This window comes from Canis lupus, chromosome 5, assembly GCF_003254725.2.
Source record: "Canis lupus dingo isolate Sandy chromosome 5, ASM325472v2, whole genome shotgun sequence".
Classification (NCBI taxonomy): domain Eukaryota; kingdom Metazoa; phylum Chordata; class Mammalia; order Carnivora; family Canidae; genus Canis; species Canis lupus.
The window spans coordinates 56,060,728-56,084,605 of NC_064247.1; the positions used below are offsets into that span (position 1 = coordinate 56,060,728).

General features: G+C 38.9%; 1 protein-coding gene across 1 annotated transcript in view; it reads right to left on the reverse strand.

The window, feature by feature from the left end:
* SCP2 (sterol carrier protein 2) overlaps window positions 1-22,460 on the reverse strand; it is a 103,831-nt gene extending 81,371 nt beyond the window's left edge. Inside the window, 5 exon segments of the mRNA XM_035715891.2 lie at window positions 12,117-12,181; window positions 13,115-13,246; window positions 16,942-17,013; window positions 17,699-17,753; window positions 22,301-22,460. Coding sequence (XP_035571784.1) covers window positions 12,117-12,181; window positions 13,115-13,246; window positions 16,942-17,013; window positions 17,699-17,753; window positions 22,301-22,360 — 384 coding nt within the window. The 5' untranslated portion in view covers window positions 22,361-22,460.
* Between the last annotated feature and the right edge of the window lie 1,418 nt (window positions 22,461-23,878).

A 23,878-nucleotide genomic window follows, 5' to 3' on the forward strand; every position in this document is an offset into this window, starting at 1 on the left:
TATATGTCTAATTATTTGTTTTTCTTAAAGATTTTATTTATTTATTCATGAGAGACACAGATAGAGGGGGGTGGAGGCAAAGACCTAGCCAGAGGGAGAAGCAGGCTCCATACAAGGAGCCTGATGTGGGACTCAATCCCAGATCCCGGGATCACGCCCTGAGCCAAAGGCAGACACTCAACCACTGAGCAACCCAGGCGTCCCTATATGGCCAATTAATCTCTGACAAAGCAGGAAAGAATTTCCAATGGGAAAAAGACAGTGTGTTGGGAAAACTGGACAGCAACATGCAAAAGATGAAACTATACCACTTTCTTACACTATACACAAAAATAAATTCAAAGTGGATTAAGGACCCAAATATGTGATCTGAAACCATAAAAATCCTAGGAAAGAGCACAAGCAATAATTTTACCAAGATCAGCCATAATAACTTTTTTTTCTAGAAAGTCCCCTGAGACAAGGGAAACAAAAGTACAGCAAAAGAAACAATCAACAAAACTAAAAGGAACCTATGGAATGGGGAAAAAAAAATTGCAAATATCATATCTGATAAAGGGTCAATATCCAAAATATAAAAAGAACTTATAAAACTTAACACCCCAAAAAACAAATAATCCAATTAAAAATGGGCAAAAGATATAAACAGACATTTCTCCAAGGAAGACAGACAGATAGCCAACAGACAGATGAAAAAGATGCTTATTATCATTTATCATCAGGGAAATGCAAATCAAAAGTACAATAAGATATCACCTCACATCTGTCAGAATGGCTAAAATCAAAAACACAAGAAACAGATATTTGCAAAGATGTGGAGAAAAAGCAACCCTCTTGCACTGTTGGTAGAGATGCAAACCAGTGCAGCCACTGTGGAAAACAGTATGGAAGTTCCTTCAAAAGTTAAAAATAAAACTACTTTATGATCCAACACTATTGGGAATTTACCCAAAGAATACAGAAACACTAATCTGAAGAGATACATGCATCCCTATGTTTATGCAGCACTGTTTACAACAGCCAAGATATGGAAAGAGCCTAAGTGTCCATCAAATGATGGATAAAGGAAATTTGATACACACACACACAATGGAATATCATTTGGCCATAAAAAAGAATGAAATCTTGCCATTTGCAATGACACGGATGGAGCTAGAGTAAAATGTTAAGTGAAATAAGTCAGAGAAAGACAAGTACCATAGGATTTTACTCATTTGTGGAATTTAAGAAACAAAATAGAGGAGCAAAGGGGAAAAAAAGAGAGAGACAAATCAAGAAACAGATTCTTAACTGCAGAGAGCAAACTGATAGTTAACAGAGAGGAGGTGGATGCAAGGGTGAGTGAAACAGGTGATAGGGACTAAGGAGTGCACTTGTCATGATAAACATCAGATGATTAAAATAAAAACATCTTTTGAAAAGTTAAATTATTGTATTTACTGTGTTTTGAGACTAAAAATATTCTACTGGAGAAAAATAAGAAAAATTTCTGTTGAATAGGAAAAAAATATACACTAGAAATCCTAAAAGCAGGACAAAACATTAGAGATATAGTTAATGAGCTTATATAACAACTAAAGCGAAATTACAAAAAAAAATCTCAGATGACAGAAAAAAAGAACAAAGAAGATATTGAACAGAAAGAAAACAAGCAGCAAGATAATAGATTTAAATTATGTTGTCCTAGTAAATGTTTAATAGCAGGATCACAAAGGTGGGAGAGACCTAATTGATGGATTTACCAATTTTTTTGGTATAAATATTTCCACTATAGGTAGTTTAAATCACTTAAAGCAAAGATGAAAAGAGATATGCAAAATCAGATCTTGCAAGCTGGTATGAGCCAGTAAGTATCAGTTTCAACAAAACACTAATTTGGGGCACTGGGTGGCTCACTGGTTGAGCATCTGCCTTTGGCTCAAGTCATGATTCTGGGGACCTGGATCAAGTCCCGCATCAGGCTCCCTGCAGGGGTCCTGCTTCTCCCTCTGCCTATGTCTCTGCCTCTCTCTCTGTATTTCTTCATGAATAAATAAATAAAATCTTTATTAAAAAACCCCACTAATTTAAACTCTATATATCAATAACCACAGTAAATGAAAAGGATATTAAAAGCCCAATTAAAAGCAGAGATTGATATATTGTTAAAAAGCAAGACCCAACTATATGTTGCCTACAAAAATCTAATTCAAAAACCACAAGATACCACCTTGCATAGCTTTTATTAAAAAGACGAGAAATCGCAAGTGTGAGGATGTGGAGAAAAAGGAACCTTTGTGCTCTATTGGTACACATGTAAATTTCAGCCACTATTAAAAAAAGGCATGGAAGTTCCTCAAAAAATTAAAAACAGAACTACCATATGATTCAGAAATTCGACTTCTGTGTATTTATCTAAAGAAAACAAAAACACATAACTCTAAAAATTATATGCATCCCCATGTTGTTTCCTGCAGCATTATTAACAACAGCCAAGAAATGGAAACAATCTAAATGCCCATCAATGGATGAATGGATAAAGAAAATGCAGGGTGGGGGCATGTAGGTGGCACAGTCAGTTGTGTCTGACTCTCAGTTTTCACTCAGGTCGTGATCTCAGGGTCATGATCCTGAGGTCATGAGATCAAGTCCTACAGTGGGCTCCATGATCAGCAAGGAATCTGCTTAAGACTCTCTCTTCCGGGGCAGCCCAGTGGCTCAGCGGTTTAGCAGCCGCCTTCAGTCCAGGGCCTAATCCTGGAGACCCGAGATCCAGTCCCACGTCGGGCTCCCTACATGGAGCCTGCTTCTCCCTCTGCCTATGTCTCTACCTCTCTCTCTCTCTCTCTGTGTGTGTCTCTCATGAATAAATAAATTTTAAAAATCTTTAAAAGAAAAAAAAAAGATTCTCTCTCCCTCCCCACTGCCTCTTTCCCCACTATCTCTCTCTCAAATACATTTTTAAAACTTAAGAAAGAAAGAAAGAAAGAAAGAAAGAAAGAAAGAAAGAAAGAAAGAAAGGTAGGAAGGAAGGAAGGAAGGAAGGAAGGAAGGAAGGAAGAGAAAGAAAGAAAGAAAGAAAAAGAAAGAAAGAAAGAAAGAAAGAAAGAAAGAAAGAAAGAAAGAAAGAAAGAAAGAAAGAAAGAAAGAAGGAAAGAAAGAAAAAGAAAGAAAATGCAGGAGGGGAATAAATATACAATGGAATATTATTCAGCTATGAAAAAAATGAAATCTTGGGTCACCTGGCTGACTTAGTCAGGAGAGCATGCAACTCATGATCTCAGGGTTCTGAATTCAAGTCTCATATTGGGTGTAGAGGAGATAACTTAAAAAGCAATAAGAAGAATGAAATCTTGCCATTTACGATAACATGGATGGACCTTGAGACATTATGCTAAGTGTTACTAGCCAGAGAATGACAAATATGATCTTGATTATATGTGGAATCCAAGAAAATAAATAAGGTGCATCTGGGTGGCTCCGTCAGTTAAGTATCTGACTCGATTTCAGCTCAGGTCATGATCTCAGGGTCACAAGATCAGGCTATGTGCTCGGCTCCATGTTCAGCAGGAAGTCTGTTTGAGATTCTCTCCCTCCCCTTCTGTCCCTCCCCACTGCTCACATATGTGTGCATGCTCTTGCTTTCAAATAAATAAATCTTTAAAAATTAATTAATTAATTAAATATGCTCATAGATACAGAGAACAGACTGGTAGTTGTCAGAGGCAAGAGGTAGAAGGTAGGCAAAATAGATGAAGGGAGTCAAAAGGTACAAACTTCCAGTATAAAATTAAAAAGTCATTGAGGATGTGCCTGGCTGGCTCAGTTAGTACAGCATGCAACTCCTGATCTCAGTTCCGGACACACATTGAGTGTAGAGATTAATTAAAAATAAATTCTTTCAAAAAGTCAGGGAATATAATGTACAACATGGTAACTCTAGTCAATAATACTGCATTGCATATTCAAAAACTGCTAAGACTGTAAATCTTAAAAGTCCTTAAAAGTTCTCATCATAAGAAAAAATAGTCTATCTGCCTCATGATCTTGTGGAAAACTGACAGGACTAGAGCCATTTTAAAATGGAGTTGGAGCAGCCACGGTAGAGAAAACACTTTATCTGCTTTCGCTTGAACTGTCTAAAATCTTCTGGACAAAATAGTAATTACTTTAAGCAATTGTTTGAGAGGTCAAAAGAACAGACTTTCATCATTAGACTGGTGGTTATGAACTTTCTGGAAAAAAAGTCGACAGTTAATGTATGACCTGGAGTAATTTGCCTTGTAAACATGCGTAGAAACTTGTTTTCCTTCTTTTATTCAACTCAGGTAATTGTCCCCTTCTTCTTCCTCTAAAAACCTGTTGCTTTCACCCTACAAATGGGAATCCTATTGGGGTATTTACTTCAATCTATGCTCCCCACACTGCGATTCTTTAATCCCAAATAAATGCTCATTTGGCGCTCAAAAAAAATGTCAATAACTATGTTTGGTGACAAATGTTAACTAGATTTATTGTGGTGATCATCTCACAATATATGCAAATATTGAATCATTACGTTGTATACTTGAAACTAATGTAATTGTGTATGTCAATTATACCTCAACTTAAAAAAAATTAATTCAGGGACACCTGGCTGGCTCACTGGTTGAGCATCTGTCTTCAGCTCAGGTGGTGATCCCAGCCAGGGTCCTGGGATGGAGTCCCACATCAGGCTCCCCATGGGGAGCCTGCTTCTCCCTCTGCCTACGTCTCCAACTCTTGCTCTGTGTGTGTGTGTGTGTGTGTGTGTGTGTGTCTCATGAATAAATAAAATCTTTTTAAAAAATCCAATTCAGGGATCGCCGGGTGGCGCAGCAGTTTAGCGCCTGCCTTTGGCCCACGGCACGATCCTAGAGACCCGGGATCAAATCCCACGTCGGGTTCCCTGCATGGAGCCTGCTTCTCCCTCTGCCTATGTCTCTGCCTCTCTCTCTCTCTGTGTGACTATCATAAATAAATAAAAATTTTAAAAAATCTAATTGAAACATAAAGACAGAATAAATAAAATCTTAAAAAAAAGGGGGATGCCTGGGTGGCTCAGTGATTGAGCATCTGCCTTTGGATCAGGGTGTGATCCTGGGCTCCCCACATGGAGCCTACTTCTCCCTCTGCCTATGTCTCTGCCTCCCTCTGTCTCTCATGAATAAATAAATAAAATCTTAAAAAAAAAACATAAAGACAGAAATAGGCAAAAGGATGGGAAAAGACATACTATTCTAATTCTATTCAACAGAAAGCTGAAATGCCTATATTAATATCAGACAAAATAGATCTAAAATCAAGAACCATTATAAGGGATAAAAGATGGTTATCCCACAATGATGGAGTCAATTTATCAAGTACCTAACAATCCTAAATATTACTATATCTTATAGCAGAGCTTCAAAATACATGAGACAAATACTGATACAACTGAAAGAAATAGACAAATTCACAGATTTGCAGAAGAGCTCAATAACCCCCTCAATAACTGATAGAACAAGCAGACAGAAATATCAATAAGGATATAGAAGATTTTTTTAAGATTTTATTTATTTATACATGAGAGATGCACACAGAGAGAGAGACACAGAGAGAAAGGCAGAGACACAGGCAGAGGGAGAAGCAGGCTCCATGCAGGGAGCCCAATGTGGGACTCAGACGCCAGGATTCCAAGATCATGCCCTGGGCCCAAGGCAGGCGCTAAATCATGAGCCACCCAGGCGTCCCAGGATATAGAAGATTTGATCAATATTAACAACCAATGTAATTTAGCTTTTATAGAACACCCAATAACATCAGAGTATATATTTATTTTAAGTGCACAAAGACTATTAATCAAAATAGACCATATTCTGAGCCAAACAGTAAGTCTCAGTAAATTAAAAAGTATATTCTCTGACCACAGAGATTTAAAACAGAAATAACAGAAAGATATCTGAAAAATGCCCAAATATTTAAAAATTAAGCAACACACTTTTTTTTTTCTTTTTTAAAGATTTTATTTATTTATTCATGAGAGTCTCAGAGAGGCAGAGATACAGACAGAGGGAGAAGTAGGCTCCTTGCAGGGAGCCCAATGTGGGACTCGATCCCAGAATTGGGATCACACCCTGAGCCAAAGGCAGACGCTCAACCGCTGATCCACCCAAGGGTCCCATGTAACACACTTCCAACACATGGGTGAGAGAAAAATCACAATGGAAATTTTTTTTTCAAGTCTTTAGATTCCAGTTAGTTAATATACAGTGTAATATTAGTTTCAGTTGTAGAATTTAATGATTCATCACTTACATACAACACCCAGTGCCCCCCTTAATAATCATCACCCATTAAACCCATCCCCCTCACCCAGCTCCACACTGGTAATCATCAGTTTGTTCTCTATTTGGGTATTAGTTCTCTTTTGGGTTTGTTCTCTATTTGGGTTAAGAGTCTGTTTCCTGGTTTACCTCTCTCTTTTTATTTTTTGGGGTAAAAAATTTTTCAAAGATTTTATTTATTTGAGAGAGAGAGAGAGAACACAAGAGGTGGGGAGGGTTACAGGGAGAAGGAGAAGCAGGCTCCCTGCTGAGCAGGGAGCCCTACACAGGTCTCTATCCCAGGATCCTGGGATCACAGCCTGAGCTGAAGGCAGATGCTTGACAGACTGGGCCACTCAGCATCCCTTTTTTTTTTTTTTTTTTTGAAATTTTAAAATAACTTGAAATAAATGAAAAGAAAAGTATGACATAAAAAAATGTGTGGTTTGCTGCACAAGAGGTTTTTGGGTTTTTTTTTAAGATTTCTTTTATTTATTTGAGAGAGAGAGAGAGAGAGAGAGCTTGGTGTGGGGAGGGGCAGTAGGAAGGAGAAAAAATCTTAAGCAGCAGACTCCATGCTGAGTGTGGACCCTGATGCAGGGCTTAGTCCCACGGTCCTGAAATCATGACTTGAGCTGAAAACAAGAGTTGTGAGGATCCCTGGGTGGTGCAGCGGTTTGGCACCTGCCTTTGGCCCAGGGCACGATCCTGGAGACCCGGGATCGAGTCCCACGTCAGGCTCCCAGTGCATGGAGCCTGCTTCTCCCTCTGCCTATGTCTCTGCCTCTCTCTGTGTGACTATCATAAATAAATAAAAATTAAAAAAAAAAAACAAAAACAAGAGTTGTGAGCTTTGGGGTGCCTAAGTGGTTCAGTTGGTTAAGCAACTGCCTTCGGCTCAGGTCATGATCCCAAAGTCCTAGGACCTTAAGCAACGTTTTAAAAAACTCTACAGCATCAAATACCTACATTTGAAAAAAGGACACATTTAAAAGCAATGACCTAAGCTTCCAACTTAATAGACTATAAAAATAAAGAGCAAGTTAAACCTAATGTAAGATAAAGGAAATATTAAGGATCACAGATCTAACTAGAAAGTGAACAGAATGAAATAGAATGAATAGAAATTAGCAGAATGAACTAGAAAAGAGAAAAAATTGAGAAAAATCAATGACAGTAAAAGCTGGTACTCTAACAAGATCAATAAAATTGGTAAACACTTTTATTTTACTGATCATGGGAAAAGGAGAGAAGATAAAGATTAACAACATCAGAGAAAGAGCAAGGACATATCCAAAGATCTTACTCTAAAGGTGTACTATGAGAATAATACAATCAACTTTTTGTCAATAAATTCAACAATTTAGATGAAGTCGATAAATTCCTGAAAGGGCATTATCAAAGCCCTCAAAAACAACAACAACAACAACAACAACAAAAACCACCCAAATAGTAATATATTTACTGAAGAAATATACTGAACTTAAAAGGTTAAAAACTTTCCCATAGAGAAAACTCTAGACCCCGATGTGGTTTTTAATAATTTTCAAATAAAAGTTATCAAGGTATTTATCATTCACCACTTAAGAAAAAAATCTATTTTTCATATATCATAAATGCTAGGTACTCCTATTAGGGACTTACCTAATAATCTTATTTTGTACTGTTCTCCGGCTCCTACCCTCCAATCTAGTTTTTCAAACTATCTCCTGAACATATTATTATTATTTTTTGTAGGCTCCACTCCTAACTCAGGGCATGAACCCACAACTCTGAGATCAAGACTTGCATGCTCTACTGACTAAGTCAGCCATGTGCCCCTGAACATATCATATTATGATCATTCCAACATCTATGACTTGGCATATGATGCTTTGTCCCATACCCAGAAAGATCCATCTTTCCCTCTCTTTTATTATCTTTGTTTTATTATTATAATTATCCTTATTTGTGATATAATCATTTCACATAATTATTATCTCTTATTGTCTTTAAGACCCAACCTAACATTTTCCACTTTCTTGAAATGTTTCCTGAGGGAAAAAGGGAAATAGCTCTTATTGATTTGAATGCCTATTCTGTGCCATTCTCATGATTACTAAGAGATTCTATATCTAATTGTTTATAGAGATATTTTAATGTTTCAACAGAGAACTGAATCAGATTGACCTCATAAATTAGATAAATAGTATAATCTTCGATGAATAGGCTAAAAGTTATCTTCAACTCGTTTTCTAACAATGGCTCTAGTTTTAGGGACGCCTAGCTAGCTCAGTCAGAAGAGCATGCAACTCCTAATCTTGAGGTCATGAGTCTAAGCCCCATGTTGAGTGTAGTGATTATTTAAAAAAATAAAACTTAAAAAAAAAACAGGGGTACCTAGGTGGCTCAGTCAGTTGAGCATCCAACTCTTGGTTTTTGGCTCAGGTCAGGATCTCAGGGTCCTGGAATCAAGCCCCACATCAGGTTCCCTACTCAGCAAGAAGTCTGCTTCTCCATCTCTGTCTGCCACTCCTCCCTGTCCATGCACTCTCACTCTTTCCCTCTCTCTTTCTCAAAATAAATAAATAAAATCTTTTTTTTTAAAATGTCAGTAAGCCCATACCTATCAATAATTACTTTAAATATAAATAAAATAATTCTCCAATCAAGAGACAGAGTGGCTGAATGAATAAAAAGACAAGACCCATCCATATGCTGCCTATAAGAGAATCACTTTAGATGTAAAGACATAGAGATTAAAAGTAAAGGGATGGAGTGGATGGAACTAGAGGATATTATGCTAAGCGAAATAAGTCAATCAGAGAAAGACAAGTATCATATCTCACTCATATGTGGAATTTAAGAAACAAAACAGAAGATCATATGGGAAGAGAGGAAAAAATAAAACAAGACAAAATCAGAGAGGGAGACAAACCATAAAAGACTCTTAATCATAGGAAACAAACTGAGGATCACTGGAGGGGAGGAGGTGGAGAGATGGGGTAACTGAGTGATGGACATTAAGGAGGGCATATGATGTAATGAGTACCAGGTGTTATATAAGACTGATGAATCACTAACCTCTACCACTGACACCAATAATATATTACATGCTAATTAATTGAATTTAAATTTTTAAAATGTGCATTAAAAAAAAGTAAAGGGATGGAAAAAGACTTTCTATGCAAGTGAAAACCAAAAGAAAGCTGAGATTGCTATAGTTATATCAGATAAAACAGACTTAAAGACTAAAATAAGTGACAAAGGTCATTATACAGGATAAACTAAAACTTACTTCTATTTGTTACACATAAGATTCAAATATTCAATCTTTTTTTTTTCAAATATTCAATCTAAAGAAAAACACTTCATTATTTTGGCTGTCCTCCACATTCACATGTTGATATACTTATTAAAGTATAATTATGTTTGGTCTTATTATTTTAAGTCAGCTTTAAAACCTCAAAACCAGCCACCCAATGACAAAGGGGTCAATCCAACAAGACAACATAATATTTGTAATTATTCATACACCTAAGACAGGAGCACCTAAATATATAAACCAAATGTCAACAGACCTAAAGAGAGAAGTGGACAGCAATGCAGTAATAGTATTGTACAGAGAACTTTAATACCCTACTTGTATCAATCGATAGATTATGCAGACAGAAAATCAATAAGGAAACATTGGACCAGATGGACTTAACAGACATATACAGAACATTCCACCCAGAAGCAATAGAATATACATTCTTCTGTGGTACACATGGAATATTCTCCAGAATAAATCATGTGGTAGGCCACAAAACAAGTCTTAATAAATTTAAGAAGACTGAAATCATCAAGCATCTTTTCCAACCACAATGGTTTAAAACTAGAAATCAACTACAAGAAGAAAACTAAAAATTCACAAACAAGTGGAAATTAACACGCTACTGAACAACCAAAGGGTCAAAGAAATAAAAAAAAGAAATCAAAAAGTATCTTAAGATGAATGAAAATGGAAACACAACAACAAAAATTTACAGAATGCAGCAAAAGCAGTTCTAAGAGGGAAGTACATAGTGATAAACTCCACTGAGAAACAAGAAAAATCACAATATAAACCACACAAAAACAAACAAAAAACCCATTTAACTTTACACCTCAAGGAACAAGAAAAAGACACACAAACAAGGCCCAAAGTCAGTAGAAAAAGAAAATAACAAAGATCAGAATGGAAATAAATGAAAGAGAAAAAAAGCAAATAGAAATGAGTGAAATTCAATGCTGTTTTTTAAAGAAGATAAACAAAATGTCCATGCCTTACTTTCTCACCACTTCTCCATTAATTCAATCAAACATAATTATATCTTATCACACTGTCTTCCATTTAACATCCTGCCAATTTTTCATCTTTTTTCTCTTTAAAATGTATTCTAAATAATTATTTTTAATCTAGTCCAGTTTCACTAATTCTCTTTTCAGTTATGTACAATCTGTACAATCTGTATCTTTTTGATTTCTTAATTTTGATTTATTAATTTTTATTATTTTATTTTTCTCTTCTAAAAACTCTATTTGTTTTCATGTCTATAATGTCCCTTTTAGCAGTTTCCTATGTCCTTAGGATATTTCCAAGCTTGTCTTTTATTCCTTTAAACATAGTGTGTCTAAATCTACGTTCAAGAAATCCAGTTTCTGAGGTCTGAGATCACTTTTTCCTGTGCCTTCTTTCTCCTGGTTCCCAATTATGGTGCCTTGATCCTTTAATGCCTGCTTATCTTTGACTCCATGTCTTAGAAAATTACTTGAAGAGTTCTCAAAGTTTCCAAAAGAAAATGCTTTCCTCCAAAAGCAAATTCACACTTATGTCTGTGAAGTGCCTAAGTAACTACCATTCTGGAACCAATTTAGCCTCAATTCAAATTTATGGTTTGTTTTTTTTGTTTTGTTTTGTTTTTTTTGACTGCTCTGTAATGAGAATTTTGGTAGCAATCTCAATAAGGACTAGCTTGTAGTTTATTAATTATCAGTGAAAGGTTTTTCTGGGGGATTTCTTTCCCTCTCTTATTCACCCCTGTTCTACACAGGGCCATGCCAACTCTCCTTGTAATCTCATGAAAGTGTGGAAAAGAGGGCATAGGGAAGGAGGACAGTTTTTTGGGGGGTTCACACTTACCCAAGGGTTTGTCCCAGCAGAGCCCCAGTTTAATGTGGGGAGTGGATATTAAACTTCTGATCATGGGAGGACCTCAGTTTTGACTACTTTCCTCTTCATTCTAGGGGGCCATCAAAACTGAAGCTCACAACTTCCTGATCAAAGGCATTCAAGGTAAAAGCAGCTTCAAATACTGATCCTGCAATTCCCTTCTCTCTTTAGCACATGAATGCCTTTAGGATTTTTTTGTTTATATCCTATTCAAATATCTTAACTGTCATTGGTAGAATTGGTTCAAATAACCTGGCTTCCCATTACCAGAATCATAAGTCCCACACTTTAGTTATCCTCTTCAATGTTAAATGGAATTAATTTTTGAATTAATAACTCACAAGTTAAATAGGTAAGTCACCTCAAATTCGATTATTTGACCTCTCTGAACATCGGTTTCATTACTGACAAAAAAGTTAAACGAAATTATCTCTCTGATTCTTTACTGCTCTAATATACCAGAATTTATGCATATATATCCAATGTCACTTTTCAGATTGTGAATTGTATCAGCTCATTTAATAACTATGCCAAATTATGCTTTATAATGCTTTTTAACAGGTTCTATTTACAATAGTCAGATAGGCAAAGTATTCTCGCTGTGTTTTAACAACTCCAGAATAACAGTAAATAAGACTCACATTTAATAAAATGGCTCCCTTCTCCATCTTCTCAAACCCAAGAGCCAAGACACAATCTGCCACACCTTGAAAGAAAATGTAACTATTAGGGAAAATTAAATTTTCAGACACCTAGCAAAGTATCATTAAGTACTTTAAGGAATTTATATAAAATGGAAAAAGATGCTATAACTCTATAAAATGTTTAATAAGCAAAAAATTAGGGAAAATTCTTACATGATTCTATTTTTTTTAAGATTTTATTTATTTATTTATTTGAGACAAAGAGACCAAGAGAGAGCACAAGCAGGGAGGAGGGACAGAGGGGAAGAAGGAGGAGACTCCCCACCCAGCAGGGAGCCCAGTGCAGGCTCTCAATCCCAGGATCCTGGGATCATGACCTGAGCCAAAGGTAGATACCTAAAGGACTGAGCCATCCAGGTGCCCCTACATGATTCTCAGTAAGAGGAAAAATTAGGAAAGTATTAATTTTTCCTTTGATTCCCAATATGCTAACAAAACTTTTTATTAATATGGAAATATGGTTCAATGAAAAATAAACAGCTAATTTTGAATTTTACAATACTAAAGAAAATTTTTAAAATGTTTAAAGGATCCTAATCAAAATCTTTTCAATTTTTTTATTTATTTATTCATGAGAGAGAGAGAGAGAGAGGCAGAGACATAGGCAGAGAGAGAAGCAGGCTTCTAGCAAGGAGCCCCATGTGGGACTCGATCCCAGAATCATGTCCTGAGCCGAAGGCAGGCGTTCAATGGCTGAGCCACCAGGTGCCCCTCAGCTCAGGTCCTGATCTCAGAGTTGTGAGTTCAAGCCCTGTCTTGGACTCCATGCTGGGCACAGAGCCTACTGAAAGGAAGGAAAGGGGAAAGAATAAGTAAAGGAAAGGAGAAAGGAAAAAAAAGGAAAAAGGAAAGGAAAGGGAAAAGAGAACTGATGAAAGGAGGGGGCAATAACCTCATATCTATTTAAGCACACCAGACAAATAAGCGATCCTCACCACCCTGAATCAGATTCCGGGCCATAAACAAAGCAGTAGAACCAGTGGCACAGTTATTGTTGACATTTATTATAGGAATTCCAGTCAGTCCCAAACTGTGATAGATAGACCTCTGCCCACAGGTAGAGTTACCTGTATAAAAAGAAACAAAAACTGTAATATCTGCAACATGGGAATTTATGAAGCTGCAATGTAACACAGGATACCACATTAGGGTTTTTTTTTTTTTTCAGTGTTATGCCTTTGCCTAGCACAGACACACGTGCTTAGGCACAACAGTAAACTACTGACATCTTATTCAGAAACAGTTTTAGAATTAAGCATTACTTACATTCCAAATATAAAAAGTCCTCAAAACACAGTATATGTATACTTTCTTTACGTGTTACAGATGTAGGAGAGTCGAGAAATGACCAAGTAATAGCAAACAATTCAAACTGGCTAGGACTACATGATAAAGGAAGCAATGTTTCATTTATACCTCAGCTATGAATCTTTAAAACAACACCAATTGATTAAAAGGCTATGATTTTCTCTTCATATAAAGGTTCTACAACTTCAAAAAGTTTAAAAGATCCTGTATGGCAGGGTGCTCCAGAAAAACAGTGATGCAAGCTGAATACACTTTTGACTCCCTTTCCCAAGTCACATGGACACCAAGGCAGGCATGCTGGAGCGATATGATAGGAATACCTGAAGGTACAGACTCTCCAAGAAGTCGTTAGGGATGGGCAGCCCCCGTGGCGCAGCGGTTTAGCATCGCCTGCAGCCTGGGATGTGATCCTGGAGACCTGGGACTGAGTCCCACTTTGGGCTCCCTGCATGGAGCCTGCTTCTGTCTCTGCATGTCTCTGCCTCTGTGTGTGTGTGTGTGTGTGTGTGTGTGTGTGTATGTATGAATAAATAAATAAAATCTTAAAAAAAAAAAGTCTTCAGGGAAAACAGCAAGGTTCAGGACCTTCTTTTGAATAAGTACATTGTGAACCTCTTTGACCTAATAAATTTCCTTTTGAGGATTCTCTTTATACCTTGAAATCTCCAAAAATAATAATAATAATAATAATAATGATAATCACAAATAAGCACAAAGATTCATCTACGGTAATGCTTACTATAGCCTTTTATGATAAGTAGAAATTAGAAACAATTTTAAATGTCCAATAAATACACAAAATGTCCACAAACAGGATATCATTACAACTACTAAATAAACTGTAGTAAATCCCCAAAACTAGAAAATCATGCAATCATTAAAAATGCTACAAAAGGGACGCCTGGGTGACTCAGCGGTTAAGCGTCTGCCTTCCGCTCAGGGAGTGATCCTGGAGTTCGGGGATGGAGTCCCGCATCGGGCTCCCTGCATGGAGCCTGCTTCTCCCTGCGCCTGTGTCTCTGCCTGTGTGTGTGTGTGTGTGTGTGTGTGTGTGTGTCTCATGAATAAATAAATAAAAATAAAAAATAAAACTTAAAAAAATAAATAAAAATGCTACAAAAAGACTGGGCATTCTAATTGTCCATTAAAATGCAGTGGATTGGGCACTTGGGCAGTTGGTTAAGCATCTGCCTTCGGCTCAGGTCATGATCCCACACGGGGCTCTCCCTCTCCCTCTACTCCTCCCCTCTGCTTGTACTTTCTCTCTCTCTTTTTTTTAAAGACTTTATTTATTCATGAGAGACACAGAGAGAGAGGCAGAGACATAGGCAGAGGGAGGAGCAGGGTCCACGCAAGGAGCCGGATGTGGGACTCGATTCCGGATCCTGGGCAAAGGCAGACACCCAATCGCTGAGCCACTCAGGCGTCCCTGCTTGTACTTTCTCTTGCACATTCTCTCTCTCTCTCTCTCTCTCTCTCAAATAAATAGATAAAAATCTTAAAAAAAAAAAAAAGTTCTCTTTCTTCCTCTCACTCTGCCCCTCCCCACTCACTGCCTCTCTCCCTGCTCTAGTGCATATAAGTGCATGCACTCTCTCTCTCTTTAAAACAAAACAAAACAAAAAAGGCAGTGGATTTTATGATACATCTGTGCAATGGAATTTTACGCTATCATAAAAAGAGAAAGACCAAGGAAGCTCTTTATGATACAATTTGGAGCAGTAGCCAAGAACTACTAATTAAAAAAAAAAAAAAAAAAAAAAAAGAAAAAGAAAAATCAAGATACAAAATAGTGTGTTTAGGGATCCCTGGGTGGCGCAGCGGTTTAGCGCCTGCCTTTGGCCCAGGGCGTGATCCTGGAGACCCGGGATCGAATCCCACGTCAGGCTCCCGGTGCATGGAGCCTGCTTCTCCCTCTGCCTGTGTCTCTGCCTCTCTCTCTCTCTCACTGTGTGCCTATCATAAATAAATAAAAATTAAAAAAAAAAAAAAAAAAACAAAAAAAAACAAAATAGTGTGTTTATCATGCTACTATGTGTGTAACAAAAGAAAGGGGAAAGGGGAACTTACATACTCACACCCACTTGTATGTACAAATCACCTCTGAAAAGACTAGAAATTAGTGAAATTGGCTATCTAAGGGAAGGGAACCATGTGACAGGGAAACCGGAATAAGAGTGAGACTTTCCACTATATAACCATCCACTATTGGTATTTTTGTATCATGTAAATATTTTATCTATTCCAGAAAAAAAAAACTTAATCGAAAAAATGTTAATAATAATATAAAGAAAGACTTAATGGGGAAGATGAGAAAATAGAAAAGTAGATTACCAAAGGTATGTATGCTGGGATCTTCACTTTTTTTTTCTTTTTTTTTTAATTTTATTTATTTAAGTAATCTTTACACCCAACATGGGGATCAAACTCACAACCCAGAGATTAAGAGTTGCATGCTCTTTTAAGTGAGCCAGCTAGGTGCTCCAAGATCTTATTTTCTTTCTTTCTCTTTTAATTCTTCTTCTTCTTCTTCTTCTTCTCCTCCTCCTCCTCCTCCTCCTCCTTCTCCTCCTTCTTCTTTCTTCTTCTTCCTTTTTCTTTTCTTTCTTCTTTCAAAGGATTGCTTCAAAACCATGCCTCACATAGACTCAATTTGACTACAACTTTTTTCCATGTTTTATTTTATTTATTTTCTTTTTCTTATGTTTTTACTTATTTATTTGACAGGAGGGGGGAGCACAAGCACAAGAAGGGCGAGTGGTAGGCAGAGGGAGAGGGAGAAGCAGGCTCCCTGCTGAGCAGAGAGCCTGTCTTGATCCCAGGACCCTGAGATCATCACCAGAGCCCAAGGCAGACATTTAACTGATCTTGTTTTCTTTCAGAGGAAATTCCATGTGCATGCATAATTACATACATTCATATTCACTGGAGGATTACATAAAAAAATTAATGGTAATAATTTCTGGACTGGACAATGGGATTACAGGTGACTTTTTTCTTGCTTTTTTTTTTTGTGTGTTCCTGTTTTTTGTTGGGTTTTGTTTTTGTTTTTGTTTTTGTTTTACAATTAGTGTATACTGTTTTCCTAAATAGGAAAAAGTTTAACGAAGAAATTTTCTTGAATACAAAAAAGTCAATAAATACAAACTTTAAGGTCATAAAAGAGCAAACGTTTATCTTCTAAACAGTTATTATCTTTACATGGTAGAACTATGGGTAATTTTTTTCTTTTTCAAAGATAATGTATTTTAATTTACTTCCTGTTTTGGCAATAAACAATAGCAAAAAAACATATACTAACTAGGCTGGCACACAATGGTAATCTAGGAATGATGGGAATAAGACTCTGAATTCTGAGTATGGAAGGTTAAAATTCACAAAGGCCTCCGAATTGTTCATGAAGCTGCTGCTAGATTAGGTGAAACATTAAAAAAATATATAGTTTACCACATACCATAAACGTAGCCAATACATGCCTGTTCCACTACCGAATAAGGGATCTGTGCATCAGCTAAAGCCTTCTGGCCTATAAAAACAAAAAGGTTTTATCAAAGAGTGCTTTGAGTATTTTCTTTAGGTGAGTCAAAACTAAGTTTAGAGTTTTCCCAGAGTAGATCTACCTCTAAATAGTCCCTGTTCAATTCAAATGACAAATCCTTCATCAAGTCATCTCAGATCCCTACATTCAGAAGTAACTATTTCTTCCTCTATTTCTTCCTCTAAGCTACTACTTTTTCACACCTGCTTTTTGATACTTAACATCTTCTGTCCTAACTGTACACGTAACTATAAATACATTAAATCCCAAAGTCTTTTTTTTTTTTTTTTTAAATCCCAAAGTCTTAAAGCTCCTTAATGGCAAGGTCCTTGTCTTACTCATCTCTGTAGGTCCACTGCACATCTAAAGGACAAAACTATGAATATCATTACTAGGGGCGGGGGAATGTGGGGTGGTGGGACACTGCCACAGAGCCCTTCGATGTCCCAGCAAACAGCTGGACAGTACATAATATCAGGCCACTGTTTGCCCTGGCTATCTAGCAAAGAATGCCCAAACTCTTTTCCCTTTGTCCTTTCTAATGAATCAGTAGCAATTGCCTATATAGATTCCTCTTCCTTGACTGAGGCTCCTTTTTATGGTTGCAAGGCTACTCTACAACCAAGATAGACTATATAATAACTCTAATGTTCAAAGATCTAAATTTTATTACCTGCTTCTCTTGCCAAGTCAGGGTAGTCTAAATTCTCAACTCCAGGCTTCAGGAACTAGAAATATAGAAGGAGATAATAAATAGAAGAAATACAGTTAGATTTTTCTCACAACAGAGCCCTGCAAAAATTCATTCATCTATTAAATTTAACAAAAACATACTAAGCGCCTATCATGTTCCTGGACTCTGATATCATGTTCTTTGTCCTTACTAATCTACAGTATTAAAGGTGAGAAGTCAGCATAATGGTAAGCCTTTGCAGGTGAGGAGCCAGTGACTGAAAAAGAGCAAAAAGGATATTTCTGAGGTGCTGGTAATGTTCTATTTTCTTAGCATGTTTTTTTTTAATCAAATAAATGCAAAACAAACAAACAAAAAGCACCATGAGGCTTATAATAAGGCTTAAAATAAAAAATGGCAATCCTGTTTGACTACTCTCCACACACTAGTCTTACTTGTTCCCCAAACATCCACTTTTAACTCTTAGATATTTTTTCTTCTATAAACTGCTGCATTTATAAATATTCTATACTATTATATCTTTATCAATTTAAGAAATTATACCACAATCTCCAATAAGGGCCAGTGGAGATTAGGTCTCTTAGGCCCCCGCACATGTACATTTACACATCCCCCATCCTGCTTACACAACTGAATAAATAATTTTTTATTAAATCAGTACTCAGTGTTCACCTTATCAAGTAAATATTTAACACTGGGCCAAGTTGTGTGCTATGGTTACAGTTCCTTTATGGGACAATTTTCTTTTTCTTATCAACTGCCTCATTCATTTTTTTAAAGATTTTATTTATTTATTCATGAGAGACACAGAGAGCCAGAGATATAGGCAGAGAGAGAAGCAGGCTTCCCACTGAGCAGGGAACCCAATGCAGAACTCGATCCCAGGACTCTGGGATCACGACCTGAGCAGAAGGCAGACATTCAACCACTGAGCCACCCAGGTGCCCCCAACTGCCTTAAGAGTTTTAATCTTTTGGGGGCATCTGGCTGGCTCAGTCAGTAGAACATGAGACTCTTGATCTCGGGGTTGTGAGTTCAAGCCCCATATTGGGTGTAGAGATCACAAATAAATAAATAAATAAATAGGCGTTAAGAAGTAATAGTAAAAAAAAAAAGTAAGTTTTAGGAGTGCCTGCGTGGCTTACTTAGTTGGTTAAGCATCTGACTTCAGCTCAGGTCATGATCTCAGGGTCCTGGGATAAGCCCTGTCTGTAGTCCTGGGATAGAGCCCTGCATCAGACTCCCCATTCAGCAGAAAGTCTGCTTCCCCTCTCTCTCTGCTCGTCCTCTCCATCTGTTTCTGTGTGTGTCTCTCAAATGCATAAATAAAATCTAAAAAAATAAAGTTTTAGCCTTTTTAAAAGGTTTTTATTTAACTAATAAAAGTGTGTGTGTGTGTGTGTATGTATGTATGTATATACATATCTTAGTGAATTATTGTTAAGGCAAACATTCTTGCAACCACTGACAAAGATTCTCTTCTCCCGTTCTACCCTAGCCACACTCCTCTGAGCCCTTTTGACTAAGCCTCCACTCTGGTCTATAAAGACTTAAACACTAACAATTTCTAACAGCTCACATCCCTAGATGACCCTAGCCCTACTTAAAGTGTCTCAATGCTACTGAAAAGAAGTTACTATTTGTTCCCACAAACACCAGAAGATACTTCTCTGTCTCCAAGTCTCTGTGGGAGAGGAGGAGCCTAAGTTTGAATAAGCACCAGTTAGCAAATCCAGATGGATTCCACATAGACCAAGCCCCCCTGCCCACTACTTACAAGTTTTCACTTCCCTACTGAGCTCCAATTCACTCTCTATTCCCTCATTTTCCCTTTAAAACAGCCAGTCACCTCTGAATTAATCAATATTGAATTCAGTTCACACTGGACCTTCCCTTTCCCAATAGTATATTACTGACTGAAATCTGTCCTGATGCTTTACCTAGCCTAGCGTCTATTTTTCCTTCTTTGACACTACGACCCAGACCAAAAAACTGAACTTTGCCTTCTATTGCAGAAACTCTTCTAAGCACTCAGTCTCAAACTTAATCTCCATTCTATCCTCAAGGTAGTTATTGTGCCCTTACCATAATCACTCCCTTATGATATTTCATAATTTTATCATCCAAATGTTTATCTGTAGACAGTACAGTTTAGTCTTGCCCGTTTATCAAAATTTTGTGGGTCTTTTGATTCTTTTTAAATCTATAGGTCTTCCTCCACTTCACATTCCCAGTCTCTTCCCTCAGGACTGTAACTAATACCGCCCACACCCCCACCTCTTAACTTCGAAAAAGAAACAAACTACTTCTCAAAGGGTTAGAAAGTTCTGTGCTTCTCTCTACAGCCAATATAATCAGATACTCAACAGCCAAGGGAGGATCTGACTACATTAATATCATACTGAAAAGGCTTTTACTGTCCACCTATATTAGAAGTCCCCTCTCCTATGAAACAATAGGATGAGCTCCAAGTATCTGCTTCATAATGATTAGTTGACTTTTCTACTTATATGTTTTGATCAAATTATGTACTCTCACCCCATTTGGTAAGATAATAAAAGATTTTAGGCTGTTTTCTCAGGAAGAGCACTTCTACTTAGAAACTCTCTTTCAGGGGCGCCTGTGTGGCTCAAGTGGTCTACCTTCAGCTCAGCTCGGGTCATGATTCCGGGGTCCTGGGATTGAACCCCACGTCGAGCCCCACGTCAAGCCCCACGATGAGCTTTCTGCTCAGTGGGGGACCTGCTTCTCCTTCTCCCTCTGCCATTCCTCCCACCTGCACTTGTGCTCTCTGGGTCTCTCTGTCAAATAAATAAATAAAATCAAGAAAGAAAGAAAGAAAGAAGAAAGAAAGAAAGAGAGAAAGAGAGAAAGAAAAAAAGAAAGGAAGGAAGGAAGGAAGGAAGGAAGGAAGGAAGGAAGGAAGGAAGGAAGGAAGGAGAAAGAAAGAAAGAAAGAAAAGAAAGAAAGAAAGAAAGAAAGAAAGAAAGAAAGAAAGAAGAAAAAGAAACTCTCTCTTTTTTCTCTTTTCAAAGCATATCCATTTAGTACTGTCCAACTAACATTCAGGATCTTTAGCACCAGGCATTCTCGAGGTACTACATATTCAGCAACAAACTAGACATGGTACTCACCCTGGAGGAACTTACATGCTGAGGAAGAATATGAACATATAAACAGAGAACTTCAGTATAATATAATAAGTATAGGTTTCCCCTGCTATCAACTGAAATGTCATAAAGAAGGAATTACCATTAACTTAATGGAAAATTTTTTGAGTGTCCTCAGACCCCAAAACATAACCTCTAGGCTTTGCGGATACCTTAGGACACATCTTGATAACGAACACACCAAATAAATCAAGATAAAGCACAGAGGCTCACAGAGGCAGTTCAAAGCGATGGCAGCTTAAGGCTAAGATGTTGAGGATATTTCCAAGGAAGGAGCTTGACAGTTCCACTCTGGCTGCTGTTTGGAGTGCTCTCTGCCTCTGTTAACAACTCCCTGCAAAACAAATGCTGGATGCTATTTTCACTTTTTGCCTTTTTCTAAAACCAAAGATCCTCTTCGAATTTCAGTTAATGAAAATAAGGTAGTAGCATAGGTCTTTTGTGAAGGTGAAGCGATATAACTTGAGCTTTCCAGCAGCTGGGTATATCTGCACCAAAGCAAAGGTAAGTACAGGCAGGGCTCTCCTCGAAAGTCAGAAGGATCAGAGACTTCTTGGAGAAGATCTGAAGTCAACCAAGTACAGTGAGAGTCTGGTTTCCGGCCAACCCCTGCTCTCAAGTCAGTCTCAGGCGCCACCGAGTGAGAACAAGAGAAGCAAAGCAGGAGAGATGTAAAGCAGTGTGGGGTGAAACGAACAGCAGTGTGGCATGACCAGAACGTGAAAGCAGTGGGGGGGCCAAGAAACGAGACTGGGAGCCCCTGGCTTCCTGAGAACCAAGCAGAGTACCACCTGCGGAACAGAAAGGTGGTCGGAGGATCCAGAAAACCTGCCGCTTGTGCCAACTTAACTAATGTTCTTGTGCCAACATACTGAACTTTAAGTGTTTCTCCTCCTCATCCTCACTTCTGATGTAAAAGGATCCTACAAGGGAGTCTCCTGGGTATACAGGGGGGGACATTCCCTACCTGCTTTCCTTTCCAGGGTAAGGAAGGTCTTGCCTCGTCCAAAGTCCACACACTTGGAACTTCACTCAGAAGCAAAGGAGGTGTGGACTTCGGGTCATGCTGGGGTGTATGTCAGCAACTCTGATCCAGGGAGAAAAGGGAAGGACGAAGCGGGGGGGGGGGGGGGGGGGGGGGATGGCCGCAGGAACACCCCCCAGCCACTGTCATAGTTCAGAGACAGTTCTAAACCACAAGCCATCCGAGTAGCCAAGAGTCAAGACGCCGAAGCTGGGCAGTGGGATGCCTGCGACCCCCTCCCGGGAGGAAGGATAAACCACGGGGCAGCGCCAGGCCCTGATCTGCCCTTCCTCGCTTCCCGGTCACCTGGGGGCTCCCCGACTCCTCGGCCTCTGCCGACCAGAGCCGACCAGGGAGCCCGCCTCCAGGGGTCCGCGGCTCGTTTACCTTGGTCATCCCAACCCCCACCACGAACACCCGGCGCAGGGCCCCAGATCGAGACGCCATAGGGTTGGCTCAGACGTGCCCGGCGGAGGCGAGAGCGGCAGACCCTGGAGCCGCTGACGTGCGCGCGCACGGACTGAGGCTGCGGCGACGCGGGCGATCGCTCCGGGGCGGGAGGCGGGGAGGGGCGGGGCGGGAGGCGGCGAGGGGCGGGGCGGGAGGCGGCGAGGGGCAGAGGGACACGCGCAGTGAGGAGAGAAAGAGAAAAAAATGGGGGGGCGCGTGCGCGTGCGTAGAGGCGCCGGAAGGGCGCGCTCTTTTGAGCGAGGGGAGCGTTGCGTAGTTCCCTGCGGGCTGGGTTCCGGCCGCGGCCCACGTGGCGGTGGGGGATGAGGTCCGTCTCAAACATCGGAAAAAGACTTTATAACCGAGTACAGCCATCTGGGTTTAAGTCCTCTATGATGAGAGGGAGCGTGGCCTGAAGTGGCGCCTGAGACTGACTTGAGAGCAGGGGTTGGCCCGAGATACGTCTGTGGAGTGTTGTAATGGTTCTGCATCCTGAGTCAGTGCAGGTGTTAAAACCCCTAGGGCCGTACACCAGCAAGAGTGCGGTGTTTTCAGCTTATATGAAATATGATTAATTAAACCAAGATAGTTAATTGCTAATTTACCATATCTAAAATAACCCAAATTGGGGCAGCCCGGGTGGCTCAGCGGTTAAGCGCCGCCTTCGGCCCAGGGCGCGATCCTGGAGGCCCGGGGTCGAGTCCCACGTCGGGCTCCCTGCGTGGATCCTGCTTCTCCCTCTGCCTGTGTCTCTGCCTCTCTCTGTGTGTCTGTCTCTCATGAATAAATAAATAAAATCTTTAAAAAATATACAAAATAAAATAACCAAAATTCATTTACTAGTTATGTGACCTCCCTTGTCAATATCTGAAACTCTCTCTTGTTTCGCTCTAGCAAATTATGCCCAGAAATGAGATTTGTCTTTGCCAATAGTTTATGTAGTACAGGTTCCCTGCAGGGACTCCTAATTTATAGTGGTATTATGTCCCAAGCCAGTAGCACACAGGTAAATGTGGGATCTGCGGAAACATTGGTACTGCTGCCAAATGTATGGGTGCTGGTGCTGCAACAGTGAGAGTGGGTGGGTCTGGAGCTGGTATTGGGCCAGTCTTTGGCAGCCTCATCATTGGTTACGCCAAAAACCTTTCACTGAAGTAGCAGCTAATCTCATATGCTATCCTGAGATTGACATTGGCTGAAGCTATGGGTCTCCTTTGTTTGATGGTTGCTTTCTTGATTTTGTTTGCCATGTAACAGAAATTATTGTTTGAAATGTTGGCATTCATATTAATTACAGATGTAATTCTGTGTATCTTACTGTGAATCCGAAAACTGTAGTATCGGTGTCTTGGAATATATGTTATTTCCAAGCTCATTTCATTGAAGATGAAAATTTAATATTTTTTAAAGATTTTATTTATTTAGTTGAGAAAGTGCACACTCTCAGGGGGAGCAGGAGCGGAAGAAGCAGGCTCCCTGCAGAGTAGGGAGCCCAATGATGATGATGATGATGAT